This window comes from Acinonyx jubatus, chromosome C1 (genome assembly GCF_027475565.1).
Source record: "Acinonyx jubatus isolate Ajub_Pintada_27869175 chromosome C1, VMU_Ajub_asm_v1.0, whole genome shotgun sequence".
In the NCBI taxonomy this organism is placed as follows: domain Eukaryota; kingdom Metazoa; phylum Chordata; class Mammalia; order Carnivora; family Felidae; genus Acinonyx; species Acinonyx jubatus.
Window position 1 is genome coordinate 164,704,057 of NC_069381.1, and position 22,654 is coordinate 164,726,710.

Here is a 22,654-nt window from a genome sequence, read left to right on the forward strand (position 1 = left end):
ATTTTTGAGAGAGAAAGAGAGAGACAGAGTGAGCATGGGAGGACAGAGAGAGAGAGAGAAGGAGACACAGAATCCAAAGCAGGCTCTAGGCTCTGAGCTGTCAGCGCAGAACCCACACGGGGCTAGAACCCACAAGCTGTGACACTATGACCTGAGCTAAAGTCAGACGCTCAACTGACTGAGCCACCCAGGTGTCCCAAAACATTTTTTTTTTTTTTGAAGAGCTGATCTATCATCAACCTTATTTTCTCTTCTTAATTTAACTCTTCTAACAGGCAGATCCTCCATTGTCAGTGGCTTTGCATCAAACAATTCTCTAACATGACATTCATAGATTTCATGAAAGTCTGCCTTTTTTGCAAAATTTTTGCAATTTCACTTTGCAACCTGTTTGTATTATGAGACGTTTTTGACATCCAGCCTTGTTGCAGTGGGAATGCTAGACGTAAGTATGGATCATGTCTTCAGATGGACATAACATTTTGTAAGCGGTCAGTTAAGTAGTAAACACTTCCATTTTAAACGTCTATTTATTATTTTTGAGGGAGAGAGCAAGTGGGAGAGAGGCAGAGGGAGAGAGAGAGAGATAATCACAAGCAGGCTGGGTGCTGTCAATGCAGAGCCTGACACAGGACTTGATCCCACGACCGTGAGATCATGACCTGAGCCAAAATCAAGAGTTGGACACTCAACTGACTCAGTCACCCAGGCACCCCAACACTGCCATTTTATATTCATAAAGTTACAGAGACTTTCATTTCCCTAGGTGACCACAGAAATGTGGATAATAACAATGCAAAACTGTGATATATACTTGGATCTATTTTAACATTTGTTATTCTGTCTTTTCTTGCAAAAGTCGTTTAACTATTATACTTTAAATCTAGTAGTAATATTGTAGTTCAATATATCTCCATCATGAATTAGTCTTCTATTTACAAAATATTTCATGATTCCTATCACTTTGATTTTTTTTTTTCTAGCCAGGTTTACTAAGGTAAACTTTCTATGAAATAACATTCCTTTTCAGGTATTTAGTTTTATGAGTTTTGAAAAAAAACTTGTTGTGTAACCACCACAGTAATGAAGATATAGAATATTTTCACACTTGAAAAACCTCCCTCATATCCCTCGTACCCTTTGTAGTCAATTCCCTAACCTCATCCTCAGTCCCTGTTGACTACTGATCTCTGTCCCCATAGTTTTGTATTTGGCAGAAAGTTACATAAGTGCAATCATATAGCATACAGTCTTTGAGTCCAATTTCTTTCATTAACATACTGCCTTTGAGATTCTCCCATGCTGTAGGATGTTATCAGTACATCATTCTTTTTATCACTAAGCAGTATTCCATGGTATGGCTATACTTTTGTTTATTTACCCAGTGATCACTTGATAGACATTTGGGTCAATTCCAGTTTGGGGCAATTATGCATAAAGCTACTAGGTGACACATATGTATGAACATAAGTTTTCATTTCTCTTGGATAAATATCTAAAAGTCAGATTGCTGGGTTGTATGGAAAATGTATCTATAACTTCATAAAAATTTCTTATAAATAACTATTAAACTATTTCCCAAAGTCCCTGCACCATTTTGTATTTCTATCAACAATGAATGAGAGTTCCAGTTGCTCCTTATCCTTGCCACTTGGTATTATCAATTTGTTTAATTTTCGTTATTTTAATAGGTGGAGTGGTATCTGATTGTGGTTTGTACTTCTTTAATGGCCAATCGTGTTGAGCACTGTTTTGCATATTTATTTGTCATTCCTTTTTCTTCTTTGGTAAAGTGCTTGTTTCAATCTTTTGGCCATTTATTATTAATTGACTTGTAAGTTATTTAAATATTTTGTATACAAGACATGTTTTAAATTACTGTCTTCCAGTCTGTAGCTCTTCTTTTCATTTTCTTAAAGTAAAAGAGTGTCATTGAAGAGTAGAAGTTTTTAATTTTGATGATGCCTAATATACCAATATTTTTATAGTTCATACTTTTTGTTTCCTAAGAAATCTTTGCCTAATTCAAGGTCACATAGATTTTCTCCTGTGTTTTCTTCTAGAAGTTTTATACTTTTAAGTTTATACTTATCCATTTGAGTTAATTTTTGAATTTTGTATGAGACAGCTGTCAAGGTTCTTTTTTACAATTTACATGTGGATATCCAATTGCACTATCTATTGCAAAGATTAGACTTTCTCCATTGAATTGTCACTGCAACTTTGTTGAATATCAACTGATCATATAGCCATGGGTCTATTTCTGGACTCTGTTTTGTTCCATTGATCAATGTGTCTACTATTCTTTCACCAATATTACAGTCTTGATTACTGTAGGTTTTAAGGTGGCTATTGAAATCAAGAAGTGGAAGTCCTCAAAATTTGTTGTTCTTTTTTTTTTTTAAGCTTTAGTTCTTATAGGGCTTTTCTTTTGTATGTAAATTAAGAAATAGCTTGGCATTTTCTACAAAAATGCTTTCTGGGATTTTAATTGGGATTGTGCAGGGTCTATAGATGAATCTGGGGACAGATGATAATATTAAGACTTCAAATGAATTGATACTATATAATTCTCAATTTTTTAGGAACACTTTAATTCTTGAATAGGCAGTTGAGGAGGATTTTATCAAGTGCCATAAAAATTTATTTGACCTTTAATGGAAATCACATTAAATATACCTTTACAAATCATATTAAGCATGACAAAAGCACTCTTTTCCAATGACTATAAGTTTTATTATGTTTCCTATATAGAATTATCAAAATATCATTTAATGGTATATGTAAATAAGAGTATTTATTATTTTATTATTTGCAAGAAACATGAATCCTGTAACATGTTCTTTGAAAAATGGCTTCTGGGATGGAGTAACTCAGGAAATAACACATATAATATACAGCTGTAGATTCAGATTTGTCTTGGTCATTGGCTTTACTTGGTAATTGGGTATTATAGACATTCTAATATTATTTATTTTAATTTCATGTTATCTTATTTTTACATTTTAAAATCTATTTTAATAAATGATTTATATCCTTTTCTTTTTCTTTTTTTTTCTTTCTTTTTTTAGCAGGATGGTTATGCTGGCCAGATAAAATAATTTAGAAAGATTTCCCTACACTTCCATGTTGTGGGAAAATATAAATTGTATAATAAATTCTTCTCTCAGGTATTTAATATGATTTGGCATACAAATAAAATGTGACACTTGTTATAAAGAGAAATAACAATGGTTTTCTTCAGCATTCATTGTATTTTTAACCTTAAAAAATATTTTCTGCTATTTAAGTATTTTTGCAAAGTAAACATAATTTGAGTGAGATTAGAGAAATTCTTGATTTTTGATATTAACCACTCTGTTGCTCAGGTTTCTATGTTGAATCTGAATCAGAAAATGTGGCACACTAAAGAAAGTGGGCCACCAGTGGGAGTGGCTTCTGGAGGGCATGTAAATATGAAGAGATATACATATCCAGAACAATCAGACTTTCAGCTTGGCAGACTACAGACAGCAATGAAAAGGTGATACTCACATCTGAGTTAAAGCGAAGCTGACAGACATTACAAGAAATAACTTGTTTCTTCTTTGGGGGAATGGACACTCCAAAAGTATGGTTAATGACTGCTTTTTGCACAGGATCCATCTGAAGAGCAAATGATAAAATAGTCAATTTACAACTTCAAAGGACAGACAATAGTGTGAGCAAGTAGAAGTATTTCTATTATTTCTTAGGGTTTTAACTTGTAGTTCCCAAACAGGGATAATAAAGAATCTCACTCAATAGTAATGTACCTGTTTCCAGTAATTAAAAACAAGAACAAAAAACTGGTTTGAAATAATAACCCTCTCTCCCCCGCCCCCAACCAAGTCACAGGAGAATTACAACATCTCAAGAAATCTTATACCTATATAAGGAACCTTGAAAAATCTTAAAAGAATCATAAAATAAGAAAATTTAAGATCAAAAGGTCAGGGTCCAAATTTACTTGTTAATGTTTTCCCTATATGAGGTGATGATACATAAGATGGTCTGAAATTACCTCAACGATGATTACTATGCATATATTTAAATTTCTAAATTTTTGATTTATGGCAAAATTTTGTAAATGATAGGCTCATATTACAACATAGAAAATTCTGATCTTTATGTTAAAATAATATGTTTTATGTGCTATAGATTGACATCATCCTACTTGAAATGCATGTCACAATTGTACACTCAAATACCCAAAGCAGATTGGTTAACATGCAACCTTTGTTTAATTACTGATCAAGTAAAGTTTTGACTTATAACCTGTGACTTTCCTTCCTTTGGTTTGCATGTTCCATACATATTCAAAGAAACTCATGGTGATGAAAGTACTCAACAATAGACAAAGTATGGCATAAAGCCATTAAAATACTGGGAAAATGTAAGAACACTATTTGTAGAGCCTATAAAAAGAGAGACAGAGTGGTGATTCTCTTGTGTACTCCAGATAATCTCCAGCATTAACATCAGACAACTGGCAGTTCAAAAAACAATGCGGATGATGAACAAAGCATTACTTATAAACCGATGTAATGCGAGTAAGGACAGATCCACTGACACCATCAGGTAGGAAATCTCCTGAGGTTTGAGTTTAGGATTGGATTAGTTGATGATATTTGGTAGAGAGGAGAAATGAATACCATCCCTGATCAGGAATATAAATCAACAAAGTACAAAATTAGCAATTAGAAGAACTTAAGTACATTAGAAAAGAGGGTGGATTACAGAATTACTGAATAGTAAAGTAGCCTATTTTTGCTAAGAGTTTTAGGGGCATGACAGGACAATGTATTCCCACTATACAGAACAAAAATTTGAACAGGGGAATGTTCTGGAGTGACAGAACTATTCTATATCCTGACTGTAGTCGTGGTTACACGAGTTTACATGTGTTAAAATTTATAGAACTACATGCACCCCTAAAAAGTCAATTTTATGTGTGATAATTTAAAACATAAAAAAGAAAAATTGTTAAGAGTATTACAATTAACTACTAAATGTAAAATATCATTACTGGAAAATCTGGAGATTTCTTTCGTTCAAGGTCATAACTGATGTATTAAGTATACTTAATGAGAAAAAAAAACCTTCCACAGGTAAAGAAAATCTCAAAAGTTCAGAAAATAGAACTGTAGTTCATTTTTTAGGTTATTCACAAATGCATACACTTAAGCCTCATTCATCCCCTTGTAAAACATGAAACTATACTTTTAAAAAAATAAATGTTTATTCATTTTTGAGAAAGAGAGAGAGCATGAGTGGGGGAGGGGCAGAGGGGGGGCAGAGAATCCAAAGTGGGTTCTGCACTGACAGCACAGAGCCCAACGCAGGGCTCGAACTCATGAACCATGAGATCATGACCTGAGCTGAAGTCAGATGCTCAACCAACTGAGCTACCCAAGTGCCCTGAAACTATATTTTCTGATTGTTACTAGAGATGGCAAATCAGTTTGAACAGGCTTAAAAATAAAATAGCCTAACTATAATGGCAGGATGAAAAATAGTACATTGTTTTGCAAAGTTTAAAAATAAGAGCAATTTATTGATGTTATCTCTTCTTAGAGTCTGAAAAATACTGGCTCTGTGTGAACTACATGGGATAAAACTATATGAATTTTTCCCAAACACCAGTTTTCTGCATGCTGCTTTCATTATTCTTGCCATATTCATATATTATGCTATTATTATTTACTTATTTTTTCTTTAAATCAAAATAAAATTGACTGTTTGACAACATAGCCACAATATTCATGAAATCATAGCTTTAATGTATTCCTTCTTACATTAAAAAAAGAAAATTAACATTAAAAATGAAAACTTTCATTATCTAAAATAAATGCATATATTCCCGTGACTCCCATACCACCATATAGAAACAAAGACAAAAGACACATCTAAAATAACCTAGTCCCATCAGTAGGTAGCTGATAGCTCCAACATGACCCTTGAATATAAACATTCCTTTTAAAATTTTGAAATTGTTAGCTGCCAATATAACTTTTCAAATAGCTCCTAGTACAACTTTATTCTACTTAAATCTCACATCGGCAACACATCAGCCTGAAAATATCCTCTAGTGTTCCCAAGGCTGGGAGCAATCTATCCTAAAAGGTGAATTGTGGATGAGCACCCCAGATACAAAGGCAGGCAGGTTCCCAGCCATCTGTTCTCTGAAGAATAAACTAAGGAGGTTCCTTCAAGAAATGCTTACCAGAATTGACTTCTCTACTTTATACACATAATCCTACTCATCTTCATAAAATCAACTAAATGAACACACAGCCCTTTTATCCCATTACTTGCCACCTGTCCTTAACTCTTGCTGCCTTTTATCCTTTGCACAACTTACCACTAACCCTGTAAAAATTTTATCCCCTATGTTTCTCACTTGGAACAGATTTTCTCTATTTTCCATTTGATTCTCTATATTTTTTTACACAGATTTTGGGAAAAGATTCACTCCCCACCCTTTCCCCCCTTCCCTTCACTCCCTTTTCCCCCTCCCCCCTTCTCCCCTTGTCCCCTTTCTCCTTCCTCCCTCTTTCTCCCCTTCCCTCCTCCCCCGTCTAAATCTCTTTTGTCTTCCTCTGCTGTTTATCACAGAATTCTATGTTTGTTTGTTTGTTTTTTAAATTTTTATTCATTATGAGAGAGAGTGTGTGAGCAGGGGAGGGGCAGGGAGAGAGGGAGAGAGAATCCCAAGCAGGTCCCGTGCTGAGCTCAACGTGGGGCTCTATCTCTCGAACTGTGAGATCATGACCTGAACCGAAATCAAGGGTTGACCACTTAACTGACTGAGCCACCCAGGCACCCCTCTATATTTCTTATTCAAATGTCATTTTGGGGAACACAATTCAGTTTGAAAAAAACTTTAAATTGTCTAAAAAAGATTCTTCACTTGCCAACTCAGCTGATACCTTGAAACAGATACTATCTTGCTGATTTTGAGTATCTGCCACCAGACACAAGAGCTACAAGTACCAGAGTCATTTCAGTGGGATTCAGACATGGAATAACAGAGAGAAGGTTTTCTGATCTTTCCCTCTATTCTTAAAAGTATTAAGTGATAAAATCCTGAATTCTTTTCTTAGCATTTCTGTAACACTCTACAAGTTAGATGAAAATAATAACTATGATGTTAATTTATACTAACATATTTTTTTTCTTCCACGAATGCATGTCAGTTCTCTGTAATTACAATGAGATATGGATAACTAAATTAGTGGTAATTCTTTTATTCAATTCCCAGTTTTCAGGATGAATAAAACATCAGGGTGAATAAAACATTCTCATAAATCCTAAAATGTGATAGATGCAAGCGGTCAGTTTAGTATAGTCAAAAGTATATATATGTATCATAATGATCTCATATGTAAAATACTCAGGAAAATTATTGGAGATATTACAATTAAATGAGAGTATGAATTTTCTTTCAAACATCAATTGGCTTTCTCATAGACATTTGATTATTCAAAATAAACAAGTGTTTTCAAACATCTCTATTAAAATATTTATATTACTTTAAAATGAACAAATAGTTTGTTAAATATTCATATTAAGTTAGCTCATGTTCATTTATATTGCACAAGAAAGCTGTATATGGATTGAGAAAATTGTGATTCTTTGTACACTATGCTAAAGAAGGTTTTGTTTTTTTTTTTAAGGAAAAAAATTCCACATAGCTCTAGCTTCCAATATTCCTTACCTGGCAGAATTTATTGGTTCCAAATAAGCCTCTTCTTTTCTAAAAAAGTAAAAGTTAGAAGTAGTCATCTGGAATTTTGAGGCTAGCAAGCACATTTTCATGAAATTCTGAAAATTTATTTTCTTTGCTCATCTCTGATTAAAAAGCCTGAAATGCTTACTAACTAAAAAGCAGCAAGAGTTAACACTTGCCACTTTTCTTAATGAAAATCATGTAGAAACGAAAAGCTAAACCTATTAGTGCAATTAACTGGTAGGTAATAAAAATGAAAGATGGGGTTGTGGCTATTACCAGGAATTGAGGAGATAATTGGAGGCTATGTGTGGACAAATGAACTATTATATTACAGTACTTATAAATGAATTAATGAAGCTGGCCTTATCACACCATCTTTTATATTTTCAATATCAGAATAAGAGCAAACAGGTATCTTTGATGTATTTACCAGGATTATGGAACCATAAATCTCTATTAATTTTTAAAAAGTACTATTTTCATTGAGCATAGCACAAAGTAATACATGTCTTCACAGTGTAGGCTATGACACAAAAATATTCAGCTGCAAATAAAACTTAGCCTCAGGGAAAAGAAACACAGCAGTACCTCACTAAAGGCAGGAGGAACACTATGGGTGGAGAGAGAATTGAATGGAGGGGCTACATCATCAAATGGCTTCGTTCTCAATGATATTTAGATTGTAGGTAATTTTGCTAGCGGGAACTTTTGGCAAAGAACAGAGAAATACAAACTTCCCTACTATCTCAACAATTTTCACAAGGCCTGAAATTTGATTTATATTCTTGGAAGAGTCTTAAAATGATTGCACTAGCCATCAAGTGGGTCTGGGTGTTAGGATAAACTGAGCACCACCCAATTAAAAAGCAAAACAGACTGCTCAAGGATTGTACAAGGTGTTCTTTTTTTTCTTTTTATTTATTTTTTTAACAAGGTTTTCTTCAGTGTGATTAAGTGGCCAGGTATCTGTACTATTCTCAAAGATGGAAAAATTTCATCTGAAACTTAGCCATCTATTTTAACCAATGTTCTGAAAGGCATTTGGTAAGCACTTTTTGTACAATAGAACAGGCAATACTAGTTTTTCTATTAAATGGAAGTATAAACTGGTTTTTTTACTTTTAAAATGTATTTATTTTATTTATTTTAAAGATTTTATTTTTTAAAGTAATCTCCACACCCAACTACCCAACGTGGGGCTCAACCTGATGACCCTGAGATCAAGAGTCAGATGCTCCACTGACTGAGTCAGTCAGGCATCCCTGACTTTTAAAATAAAAAAATCAGTCATCCAGGGGCACCTGGGTGGCTCCGTCACTTAAGCAACTGACTCTTGGTTTTGGCTCAGGTCATGATCTCATGGCTTGTGAGTTTGAGCCCAGCACTGGGTTCTATGTTGACAGCACAGAGCCTGCTTGGGGTTCTGTCTCCCTCTCTCGCTGCCCCTCCCCTGATTGTTCCTTATCTCTCTCTCGAAATAGATAAAAATAAACATAAAAAAATAGACAAAAATAAAAATCAGTCATCCAACAAACATTTCTGCAGGCCTAATACGTCAGATATTGTTCCAGACTAGATAGGGTAGGATGAGTCCAACATAAGGACATATTTATAATCATAAAAATTAAAACATGAAAAAAACAAAAATAAAAACCCAACAGTATAAACTGGGACTGGAAAAAGAAGTGACTGTTAAGCAAAATAGTGAGGCATGAGAAGGTACATAAAAGTCTATTTTCTTTGCTCCACCCCTACTTTGGGTTTCTTTTCTCCCTTTTCTGATTTTCTCACATTTTAAGCATCCAGGATCCTCCCTTTAACAGTGATGTCAATGCGTTACCCTCCTAGGGGTGTTTTCCTTTCATTTCCTTTTTTAGCTGTGGAATAACAACAATAAACATCATAATAAGAGCAGCTTAGATTTATAGAGCTCTTACCACGCGCCAGGAATTACCCAAAGGGATTATTTTGTGCAGTCTCCACCATCGCACAAGGCAGATACAATTATCATTCTCCTTTACAAATGAGGAATCTGAGGCTTTGAGAGATTTAATAGCTTGTCACCCCTGAGTCCAAAGGTCTGAAGCCAGGATTCAAACTCAGGCAGGAGTCTCTCCCACGCTGCTCCCCGCTAATGGAACACGGAGCAGGGATGACAGGCAGCGTGGGTGGTGCTGCTGATGGGTGGGAGATTTGAAGCAAGGGTGAGTGTTTCTTCTGCAGCCTGGAAGGCGGTTGTCTACTCCAGCTACACAGAAGGCCTTCTTGATGCTTAAGTAAGTTTCCTGACGAGGGAAGTCTGGGTTTTCCTGTTTCTGATCCATTTTTGTCACTCTTAGAATAAGCCCATTTCTTCTTCTGTAACTTCAGGACAGCCATATGTAAAAATTGGGGGTGTCCTGTCCTCCTTCCCCATTGTAACCATTGGACTTGCACCCAGAAAAAAATACTTAGAGGGAACACTCAGAGATTACACACAGCAGGGGATGGTCATCATTTATACCTGCCCTTGATTTACTGCCCAGAGGACCTCAACTACTAAACCCTGTGATGTAGGACTTTCTGGAAGGTTGGCAAAGCATCATTTTTTTAAGGGCAATATTATCAAATTACAATAGTACAGAAAGAATGACAGTTTTTCATCCCTTCCTTTTTAAAATTCAGATTTATGGAAAAGAATGTGACAATAGGGGCTCATTAAAATGTCAAATATAATGAAGTGACACATTTAAAAGTGATGGCTACATCACTGAAGAGTAATACTCCTCTGCAGTTCCTTCAAAAAAGGTTTTGCCTTTTATATTTGGATACTCTGACCACATGCCTTACTATTATTGTTTTACTTTTTTAAAATCCTTGAAAACTTAAATAGAAACAAAACGGACACAACAATCACAAAGACACATTTCTTCTCTCAAAGATCAAGAAATAGAAACAAGTGCATATCATTGGCAACATTCGCACAACCACCACAGCTTTGTACTGTTTGGGATTTCAAATCAGAAAGCTCAATAAAAGTAAACCACATGGAACATCGCACTGGAATTGCATGCTACCATGAGACCTGCATTTTTGCATCTGGAATGTGTAAGTGCAGAGACTTGCCATACTGACACTGCTTCTCCTACCCAGAGCACCCTGAGAGGGGTCCACGTGGATGCCGTCATTGTCACTGAAAGGAAGACAAATGGCGTGCCACTCTCTCCACAGACTGTTGATTCAACCAGGAGTGGTATGTCTGGAAAGGTGCTTCCCCCACATATCCCCAGCTTTTTGCTGAAACCACACATTGGCTGTGCCTTGCAAACCAAATCCATTGTGTCCCCACTACAATGGGATACCATTCCTCTACTGGAAAGTTAAGCAGTCATTCAGAACTGGTATAAAGTCTAAAGTAACACAACACACACCTAAGAAAATTATGGGCCACATTATATCTTAGTCTTAGTCTCAATAAAGCTATTCCTATTACGGCTATTACTACTTCTTTATCAAATATTGTAGACTGCTAAGTATTTTGAGGTACGTGACTGTGCAGAAATGAAATGGAATCCCAGGATCCCTTTCTAGGGTCTCCCTAATGGTGGCCAGTATTATTCTGTATAGAAAATATGAGTGGAGTCGGCCCAGAGATTTGAAGCAACCAATCAGAGTAGAGCACAGATTAGAATTTCATCCACCTCCCCTTTTTTGTTTAAATTAATTTAGAAAGCTTGACATCTTTCATTGAAATTCCATATTGTCAGACCCTCTTTGAAAAGCTCTGGGATTCATCAAGCAAGATTGTATATTTCAGTGACAGTAAGGATGACTGAGTAAGCAAAAGTACCCTGTGATCTATTTTGAAGATCTATTTGGAAAGAAAAATTAAACTGCATTTTCCAGGAGTGTTTTGGAGAAATTCCAACTTAGTTTTATTTTTGGATGAATAAAAACAAATGTAGAATGCTAAGAGATTTGTGTTTCTGCCTTAATAAATTTCAAGATTTCTTCCTAAATAAAATTCAAGATCACTCTGATAGTATAAGGGGCAACATTTTTAGAGGTTAAGTGTTTCATATCAACCTAGACAGTCCTTGGGACTTTTTGCTCCTTTTCTAACACATCATACTTTTATAAATGCATGGTTTGCAATTTGCACAAACACTATCTTTTCTTGAAAACTCATTGATTTAACAAAGGTTGATTACTTGGCTATCATGCACTGTTTTAGGAATTGGACAAACAATGAAGGCAAGGCTTCAAAAATACAATGTTGTAGGTGAACAGACCCATATATCTAAAGTGATAAGTAAGGTATTATCAGAGTGTTTCAAGTACCTTAAAAAAATCAGATAGGGGAATGGGAAAAAAAACCCCACAATATTATACCACAGATAATTCCTAAAAACATTTTGGTTGTCTTGATACAACTATGATTGATACTTTTACATATAAATCCATACCAAATATGTAAAAATAATGACATTACTCCATGATTTAGGGAAGTTGATACAGAATTCAGAATCATACACCTGGTAAAAGTAAGGGGCATGTTCTTCAGCTTTCAAAGTGGTCTGTAAGATTTCTGCAGAGGATGTCCTTTAACTACCAAGTACCAAGATAACAGCTGGTTGTCAGAGCCACTACGCTCATCATCATTTCCCAAGGGAAAGGGAAACTACAGTGATCTGCATTTTGGAAGCTCTCTAAAGATGAGGGCTAAGTGCTAGGGGCCTCTCACCTGGAAACCTTCCTAGTGGGTTTCTGTGCAGTGCAGTTGGCCTGGTACTTAGCAAATAGCAAAATGAGTATGTTACTTCTTGTGTTTTTTAGGTAAGTACATATTTGGTCCACGATCTAACAGTTATGAAGATATTACAAGAAAATGTTTTTTTGAGGAGCCCAGGTGGCTCGGTCGGTTGTACAACTAACTCTTGATTTCGGTTCAGGTCATGATACCAGGGTCATGGGGTTGAGCCCTGAGTTCAGCTCCATGCTGAGAGTGGAGCCTGCTTAAGATTCTCTCTCTCTTCTCTCTCTCTCTCTCTCTCTCTCTCTCTCTCTCTCTCTCTCTCTCCCTCTCCCTCCCTCCCTCTCCCTCTCTCTCTCTCTCTCCCTCTGCCTCTTTCCCCCATTTGTGCACATGTGCTCCCTCTCTAAAATAATACAAAATATTTTTCATTTTAACACTCTTAGAACTTTAAGGAGTTACTAAATGGTAAAAGCAAAAACTAAAAGCAAATGAATGGGTGATTTCACCACTTCCCTCTCTTTAGTGGAAAACCAGTTTAATACCTTTGACAGATAATTTTAAAATTATTCTGAGTAGAAGGAATACATTTTAAGTTCTTTTTTAGACAGTAGTTATTTTGTTAGTGGGAGATGCTGCAAGCTTAGACCTGGGTACCCTACGGAAGCCGCACGTCTAATTTTGACAGTTCATCCTTGTATGAAACCAATGTGGTCAGTACAAATGTAAAATGTTCCATTTTCCTGGCGGCTCCACATGCCTGGTGATTTTCCATGCTGCCAGGGATTAAGGGTGATGCAGCAAAGCTGTAGTTATGCCGCTGAGTAATTTAAGAAGCCACATCAAAGAGCATTTCAAAAAGTTCAGTTTAACAAATAAGACTTTCAATTTATGTCTGCAATGGGTATGAGACTTAACTGAAGGTTCTCTCAGACCTCATTGCATGGACACACATATGCAACGTTTTGGGTGTTGATGTTCCTATTCAAACAATAGATAAGTAAACTAAAACATTCTATTGCACATTACCCATATTCAGGTTAAACAATGCATTTGGAAATGTCTAATTGGTTAATGTAATGCCCAGACCACCCTCAACTCCAATAGTAACTGCTCCTTTTCAATGCAGGGAAAAAGCATTAAGGTAATGAGCTGAATTACATCTCCTAAGAAAACCCAGCGCTTTTCTTTGTTTCCATTCTTAAATAAGCAAATGTTTCCATGTGACTGGAAACCATTAGCAGAGGTGTTTTTCCATCAGGATGTGAAGAAAGTTCTTGAAAGTTTTTTGTATTATCTTTAAGAGTTGATGTTCCTGTAACTAAAATATTTTTTGGCCAGTAGGTGCATACAGATATGAAAGATCTGTAATGCCTGTCAAAGATAAAATAACAAAAAAATTCTTACAAAATTGTTAGATGCCCTTATGACAGAATGTAAGAAAATTTAGAAAATTTTTAAGAAAAATGAAATTTAGCTCTACTATGAATTTTAATAGCAAAGAAGAAAATGATAAATGCTATTAATATTTTTTTCTGTGAAAAAGTTACTACCTTCAAAGTATCTCTATTTCTCAATAGCAACTCAATAAATATTCAAATTTCAAAAACAGCTTGGGGCACTTGGGTGGCTCATTTGGTAAAGCATCCAACTCTTTTTTTTTTAAGTTTATTTATTTTTGAGAGACAGTGAGCTTAAGTTGGGGAGGGGCAGTGAGAGAGGGGAACAGAGGATCTAAAGTGGGTTCCTTTGCTGACAGCAGTGAGTGCAATGCGGGCGGGGCTCAAACTCATGAACTGTGAAATCAAGACCCAAGCTGAAGTCGGATGCTTAACCAACTGAGCCTCCCAGGCGCCCAAGCATCTAACGCTTGATTTTGGCTCAGGTCATGATCTCACGTTTTGTGGGTTCAAGCCCCACACTGGGTTCTGCACTGAGAGTGTTGAGCCCGCTTGGGATTCTCTCTCTTCCTCTCACTCTGCCCCTCCCTAACCTCCTCTCTCTCTCTCAAAACAAATTAATTAAAAAAAAAAGCCTAAGATATGCAAAGTTGATAATAAACTATGTTACCTGCCTGCCCCCCCTCCCCCCCAACACTAACAAAGTTATAGTACATGATTCAGAGTGATGGGAACAGGAACTGGATTCACCAAGAGAATCTAAACTAAATCAATCAGTTGTTTCCTGTGTCATTTAGTGTTGTCTCTTCTCACGGCAAAATAAAAAAGGAAATAGAGGGGCACCTGGGTGGCTCAGTCAGTTAAGCTTTTGACTTCAGCTCAGGTCAGCCCGCTTTGGGCTCTGTGCTGACAGCTCGGAGCCTGCTTCAGATTCTGTGTCTCTCTCTGCCCCTCCCCCACTCATGCTCTGTCTCTGTCTCTCTCTCTCCGTCAAAAATAAATTAAAACATTTTAAAAATAAAAAAAAAAGAAATAGAATATTTTGGGATTATGGACTGAAGAATAGCTTTTCAATAGATGTGCAAAATACTCAAAAAGATAGAGATTCATTTGAAGACAGATCGTGAGAAGCGATTATTCTACAGTACATTGGAAAAAGACATCCCGTCCTGAAGTTTGGAAGGATAGGCTAATATATCTGAGATAGAAGATAGGCACTTTGTTTTTGACCTTTCCATTTGTTTTTAAAATAGTGACTTGAAAATATCCTCCAAAACTTTGTCTTCCAGATTAAACTGCTATAACATAAAATTGAGTGCCAAAAGTAAATCTGAGAAATATCTTTTCAAAAAATAAAATTCTTCATATCTTAGGAGAAAAAAAAATGCCATACAAGTAACTAAAGACTACTTGCTGATACTTACAAATGTAGCTTTAAAAGTTAGCAGTGTAAGTCTCCATGTATAAGTAAGTAAGAATATGTTTGCCCGTGTTCTGGTAAACAGGCTAAAAAAATGTTACAAAGGCTTTCTAAGAGACTAGGGAAGTGATGAGCTTTTTTTTTTACATATTTTTTTAACGTTTATTTATTTTTGAGACAGAGAGAGACAGAGCATGAATGGGGGAGGGTCAGAGAAAGAGGGAGACACAGAATCTGAAACAGGCTCCAGGCTCTGAGCTGTCAGCACAGAGCCCGACGCGGGGCTCGAACCCACGGACCTCGAGATCATGACCTGAGCCGAAGTCGGCTGCTTAACCGACTGAGCCACCCAGACGCCCCAAGATTTTTTATTTAAAAATCAATACGCTTCCCAAGCAGCCAAATACATTAACTGACATCCTCTCAAAACCATTCTGTCAAAGCTAAGTTTGAAAAGCTGTTCAGTAACTAATCAGATATATCCCAATGCTGAGGCAAAACAGGTCCGTGACACAAATTAAAAAGGCAGAAGATGAAAAGAAAACCCCACTTGTCAGGAAGAAGTGCAAAATCAGAAACCCAGGCGTGTTGGGATGTATTCTTCATTCTGCAAAGCAAAGTGGAAATGGAATGTTTTTTCCCCAAATGCAGGACAACACATTTCTAACCCTTGCGCCAGGAAGAAACCTGACAGTTGAAGACTGACAAGGCTCCATGCAAGGTAACAAGCTGCAATGCTCCAATCCTGGGCATCTCGGGCTCTTACTCTCCCTGCCATACTCTCCTTACACAGTGGTAAAATGTCAGAGATCATCTACATTTTCAAATTGTTTTTTAATTTGTTTTAGTTTGAGCCCCAGAACACCCGCCCTCCCAAAGTAGAATCCTAACTGGAAATTCAATACAATAAACACTGAAAACCGTGCTGGGTAAAACCGGTAGGCCAGGCCCCACACCCACCAGCCTGACTTTAGTCCAGCTTTCTCACGTGAAAATAAGAAAAGATTTGGAGAATTTTAGTGAGTTGCTTGAACCTCTTCAGCCAAGACCAGAACCCAGATCTCTTGCTACAATTGCCAGATTTGCAAATAAAATTATAAGGTGCTCAAAGTTGAGTTTCAGATAAACAACAAATCGTTTTTTGGGGGTGCCTGGGTGGCTCAGTCTCTTGAGTCCAACTTTGGCTCAGCTCATCATCTCACGATTTGTGAGATCAAGTCCCACATCAAGCTCACTGCTGTCAGCACAGAGCCTGTGTCAGATCCTCTGTCCAGCTCTCTGCCTGCCCTTCCCTGCCTTTCAAAGGTAAATAGAACTTTAAAAAAAACCAACAAATAATTTTTTTAAGAATATATGTATTGCCAAACATTGCATAGGATATTCTTATACTAAAAATAATTTGTTGTTTAGCTGAAATTTTACTTCAACTGAGCATCCTATATTTTATCTGTTCTTGTTTCCTGATTCCCATCCAAGATTTCCATGATTACATCAAGGTGGATTCTACTGGTCCTCTTCCTTGCAAGCTTATCTTATAACACTTAACATTTTAGGGCTTTTATTAGGAAAGTGGTCCTGGAGTGGTTTTCTGGACAGGTGACATCAAAAATATTTTATGTCATATATTCATCTTGCTATTGCCTTTTTGTATGAATGTGTATACATATTAACTCTTCTCAGCAAAAAAAGGTTTGGGGTCCAACCCTGCATTTATACTATACAAAATATACCACACTTGTAAAGTAAAATAAAGAGCTTCCATATTGTGCCCTACTCTGTTCTCTGCGATGATAATTGCTTCATTGAATAATGCTCTATTAATGGTACAGCTTGACATTTGACATTTATCCATTTGATTTATAATCATTTTTAGGTATTGCAAGGAAGCTACAGTTCAAACTAAAAGTAGTCTGAACTGAACTGTCTTCCTTTTCTTCTGAATTTGGAAGGAAATGTAGTCACTTCTAGGCAAAGCTATCTTATCCACTAGATTTGTTTCAAATATACACAAAGCCTTTTCTGCCTCTATATATTCTGAATAAAGCAACATATATAAGAGAAAAATGAATACAGAAAATGAAATCACCATGTAAAAATGTGTCTAGTTTGCTTATATTTTGGCCGTGGATATTGCATCAACATTTCCTAGTCAAGCCATGGATAAAAACCTACATGCACCACATAACAAGTTGTCGTGAAATACAGAATCCCTCAGTAACATTCATGAAAAGTTTTCACATTATGGAGCCAAAACCATTTATGTTTATAATCTATCTTCTCCTTATGAAGATTCTCAGAACTATTTTTAAATTATTTTGTTTTCCATTCTGAAAATCAGCCAATCAGGATGCTTGGTACATCAAAGCCTTCATAACACTCGCCTGAAATTTTTATTCACCCTTTTGTCTCCACCAGCCTTTAACATCTTTACTCAAATGGAACAAATACCTATACCTAACAACACAAGAAGTGGATATATCACATGATTTAAAAGGGTTTGTGTAATTATCCAGGAATCACCAAATTTCTGCTTCACAACAAAACAGTATCACAAGAACAATTGTTGGCAGTTATCAAACCACTGCAGTGCAACCGGCCTCCTGAAGCTCGGGGTTAAGAGCTGGCCTCTGGAAATCAATCATGCTCTCGGCAGAGAAGAATATTTCAGTGATATGAACGCTGAAATGGAGACTATAATCTTTTGTGATTACCCTCGAGGCCGAAGCAAACGCAAAAAGGAAAGTCCATGAATTGCTGATAATTTCCTGTGATGACCGATTCCCAGGAAATTCAGATAGAACTCTTGCTCTGTAACAAAATGATGGTTCTCCCCAGAACTGCAGCCTCAAAGAACTCCACATCCAGATGTCACAATGCTTCTTCAGAAGCTATTCACCCATGAGAGGGGCCAGGCCTGTGAGGCAGCAGGTCTCCCTCTGAAGACAATGGAGCGTCTGATTGCACAAGGAGGGATGAGCTATGGGCTATAGGCTGTTTTTCTCGAATGTTATTTTATGAAGCAATGGATTGAAAATATATCTGTTTCGAGCCTTTTTTCTCCTCATACAAGTGTGAAGATTGATTTATTTCTCTGCTGTTCCTATTAACTATTAGCTATGGTTATCTTGGCTTATAAAATTTTTAACTTTTTATTTGGGCTGATAGTTGTATTCTGAGAAAAAAATGTTTTTCATACATATGTGCATACTCTTAATGTCTATAATATTTTGGGATAGAATACAAAATCTTTTCTGAATAAGCATCAAACTTACAGTTAGATGCCACTGCTCAGAACACAGGTTAAATGGGTTCTTCTCATAGACTGGCAATTGAAATTCAGGAAAAAGGGGGGACACAGAGTCAATGGAGATCTCTAATTGTCAGAAGTCCAAATAATTTTTAGAATAAATTTCCATTATCAATAGATGAAGGATAATTTAGTATGTTGGCTTCTATGACTGGGTTTAAAATCTTTTTTAAACTGTTACATTAACTACTAGTCGTTTAATGAATAATGTGAGAATAAAGGTTCTATGTTGGGAAGTCAAGCATATTTTAAAAATGTAATAGAAAACATTGTTACATTTTAGGAGTCAATGACAATGTGTCCTAAGTGCACAGCTCTCAGGTTCAAAATACCTTTATCCATAGCCTTTAAAGTCTAAATATCATTGAAAGTAAACAGGCAAACTGGAATGCAACCAAACCAGTATGGTTATTCCCCACCTCCACTCTATACCTTCTCCCTAGCCCTCCTCCAAATTCGGCTATAGCCTCTCTTCATTGCTTTTAGGCAGTCAGGTGATTCTGATCTTTAAGTATGCCCTAGTACTATCTCATTCAGCTAATGTAAATTGAGTACTTGCTTAGTACCAAGCACAACTCTTTTAAGCTGAGTGTAAATGTTTTAAACTCAAGAACCAGGTCTTAGCCATGTATATATCCTTAGCATCTACCTTAATTAGGATTGCTCTAACGCACAAAGCCAGCCCCAGTGATGAATATAGCTTGGTTTGTTTAAGGTAATTGGCTAGGAAGATGAGATCAAAGGGATAGAAATATTAATATTAATATTATTTATAAGAATAGAGCTTTGCCATTTTAAGAGTCCTTTCATAAACATGATCTCATTTGATATTCATGGAATTTTAGATTGTTAAAAATAATATGATGATACAATGGGGTGCCCGCCTGGCTTAGTCCCTACAGCACGTGACTCTTGATCTCAGGGTTGTGAGTTTGAGCCCCACATTGGGTGTAGAGATTACTTTAAAATAAAATCTTAAAAAATAATATGGTAATAGGTTGTATAGTTTTGATTTTTTCACAGAGTCACACTAAATTTCAGAAATTTTCTAAATATTCAGTCATATCCTCAACTCTCCATAAACATACTAAACTTAAATTTTCATGATATGATATAGATTAGGAAGGTATTATCACCTCTGGTTTTAAAATGAGGAAAAGTGGAGCTAAGTGACTTTCTCCAGATCAAAGAGAATGAGTCCAGATATGAATGAGTGTTCTGGCTCCCAGTCCAATGCTCTTTCCCTGTGCAAAGAAGTAGCTCACTGTCCTTCACTCTGCCTCCTGCTTCCCCACGTGGCATGAAGCAGCATCAAGACCAGGTAGAATAGCTACAGATTTACTTTGGAACAAGGCAAACAGAATTACTTCTTTGAGATCAGAGAGAACATTCCAGGTGGCTTTGGGGAGGAGGTGAGATATAACACATGAATGAGTGACTGACTAAATGAATGCCAACACCTGTTTAGAAGGTAAGTACTTCAAAATTGACAATTAAGTATACACTATGTAATAGTGGTGTTACTAATCATTTTAGCCTCTAATAGCTTCAGCTCATTTTTGGGAAACGAAGGTTTTTTGGGGTTTGATTATATTATTATGAAAATGAATCAATTTACATACTATGAATGTTTGATGTCTACATAAAAAAAAAATTAGACCCAGACACATATTTATAATTAATGGAGACTTAATGTACACCTCTAATTATTATAAACCATAAACCTGTGAAAGAGATCAGATATGTGTCCTACTACAACACTCACATCATTACTTGGCTGTAGAAACTATTCACAGTAAGAAAAAAGTATGAGACTGACAAGACAAGTCTATCTTCTAAGTAGAATACACTTGCAGGGGTGCCTGGCTGGCTCAGTTGGTGGAGCATGTGACTCTTGATCCTGGGGTTGTGGATTTGAGCCCCATGTTGAGTGTAGAGATTAAAAATAAAATCTTAAAAAATAAAATAAATAGAATACACATCAAATGAGAGTTTTTTAAATCTGACTTTAGGAGCCACAAGGATTTTTTGGGTACTTAAATATGTCCCACATGAATAACTTGTTAGAAAGATACACATTTAAATTAAAAATATGTCAGGGTGGAGACCAGCTCTTGCTTGTCTAATATTTAGCTTTTTTCCCTTTTCAGTGGCAGAGCTATCTACTGGAAGAAATGTGAAGCCTGGATTATATTCTTCAATCTTCCATTTTGCAAAAAGGGGGCAACAATGACACATATAGCCTATTTTATATGTGAGCATGTTAGAAGAATTAATCTAGAATGTCTTGAAAATATGTTAAAGCCCTCTGATACTAGAATTCCATGAAAATAAAGTGTTGTTCATATAAGTTTTTCCCAATCTTTTTTCAAGCATCAGAACATAAAAAGGAAGGTAAGAACATCTAAACTGACAGCTAAATCTGTGAAAAATATATTTTTCCAAGATTCCTACTTGGTTCCGCAAAGATGTTGAAACTTCACAGATTGCTAAATAGCACTCCAATTCATCTTTAGCACCCTCAATGACAGTTCTAAAAGTAAAGGGATTGGAATATTCCAAAACATGTTTTTCCTTCCCCCAAAGAGTTTTAAGACCTAATTCTGAATACAAGAATCTAGATGGAAGGCGGGGTGGGGGGGGGGGGTGGGGGGGGAGGGAAAAAGGAAAAGAAAAAGAAAAAGCCCAGTCTGTTGGCTATTGGATGGATTCCCAAATTTTTGATAAAAGTTTTCCAGAAAACACCACCATCAATTAATGTTTATAGAGCAACCAATTTGGAAATAACATTTTGGGCTGAAGGGAATGTTTGGTACAATAATATTTTGCTACTTTTTTATATTTATTAAGCTCCCCTACTTTATCATTGGCACTTAAAGACTTGGTCACTGAGAGAAGCTAAGAAAAAGGTTGTTGTTGGTTTCTTCTCCTTTTAATTAACTGGAGATTTGTTAAGAATAAGATAAATTATTTTAAGAAGATGGCCTGACATAGACACTTTTTCCAAGTTGACTCTACTCTTGAAAAATGCTGTGCTGGGACAGCGCCAAAACTGAAGACCTGTCTTGCCAGAAAATCTGATGTGCCCTCCAAGTACACATAATCCTTGAAACCCTAGCACTGAAGATGAGGTCCCAGAGCCATGTGAGGTTGAGACTGGGATAATGAAAGGGACATGTGAGAGGACATAGCGTGGTGGGACTATAGATGCCTCTTTTCACAGGCTTCTGAAACCTTGTGTTCCCTTACTGCATAAGAGCCCATCAAGGTCTTAATCTAATGTTGCTTGGCAGCTTAATCAACTGAATTGACTCTTGACTATCAACAATATCCTCTATTATGTTATGGTGAATTTTACAAGAGGAAGAAGTAATGTCTATCAGACAGTGAGCAGCTTCTGTCTTATTCACTGTAACTCTTAGCACAATGACTGGCATGCATAGACATTTAGTGAGTGGTTGTGAATGAATGCCTTTTCCTAGATGCCACAGACAAATAATTTATTTAGGGAGAGAGAAGACATATGACCATACATTATATAAACATACATGTATACATACCATATAAATAATATCTACATATTCTAAAGAGGTTTCAACAGTGAGTAAAGGGAGCTTTGAACACAAAGTCTTTAACAGGTAAATCTTGACACTTTTGAATAGGGCAAAGGACGTGACTTAAATTTTTAAAAGATATGTTTGTAGTTTGAAGAGGGAGACAATAGTATAGATAGATGGTCACGATGTAGTTTTTTTCCTCCCAGGTCATGTTTACATAATTTTTCTCTGTCATATTGAATAGAGTTGTAAAAATTTCCAGGCAGGAATTTATGCTTAAATATTTGTACAAAATCTTTGTTAGTTTTATACGACATTTCAAAGATTTCCTATAAACATTTTTTTTTCAAATGATCTAGGGTGTTGCTATTCACTTTTCTAAGTCCAGCAACAGGCCTTCACCCTCCCCCTCTTTAAGTAAATTTCAGTAACCATGGAAAATTTCAACTTGGCATATTCTAATATACATTTCATTAGAACATATA

At 36.1% G+C, this 22,654-nt stretch overlaps 1 protein-coding gene and 1 long non-coding RNA gene across 11 annotated transcripts in view; one reads left to right on the top strand and one right to left on the bottom strand.

Moving 5' to 3' along the window:
• ZNF385B (zinc finger protein 385B) overlaps positions 1 to 22,654 on the bottom strand; it is a 313,431-nt gene that overhangs the window by 56,863 nt on the left and 233,914 nt on the right. For 7 of the 10 annotated variants that reach the window (XM_027055373.2, XM_027055377.2, XM_027055375.2 and 4 more), the window contains 2 exons: positions 7,739 to 7,777; positions 3,535 to 3,645 (listed from right to left, as the gene is read on the bottom strand). In XM_027055373.2, the coding sequence (XP_026911174.1) occupies positions 3,535 to 3,645; positions 7,739 to 7,777 (150 nt within the window). The remainder of the gene's footprint in view (positions 1 to 3,534; positions 3,646 to 7,738; positions 7,778 to 22,654) is intronic. The other 3 variants (XM_027055374.2, XM_027055380.2, XM_053215395.1) reach the window with 1 other exon arrangement.
• LOC113598163 (uncharacterized) lies at positions 4,211 to 20,962 on the top strand. The gene is made up of 4 exons (XR_003418767.2): positions 4,211 to 4,414; positions 4,481 to 4,599; positions 15,957 to 16,026; positions 20,763 to 20,962. It is a non-coding gene; the product is annotated as an uncharacterized LOC113598163 (long non-coding RNA).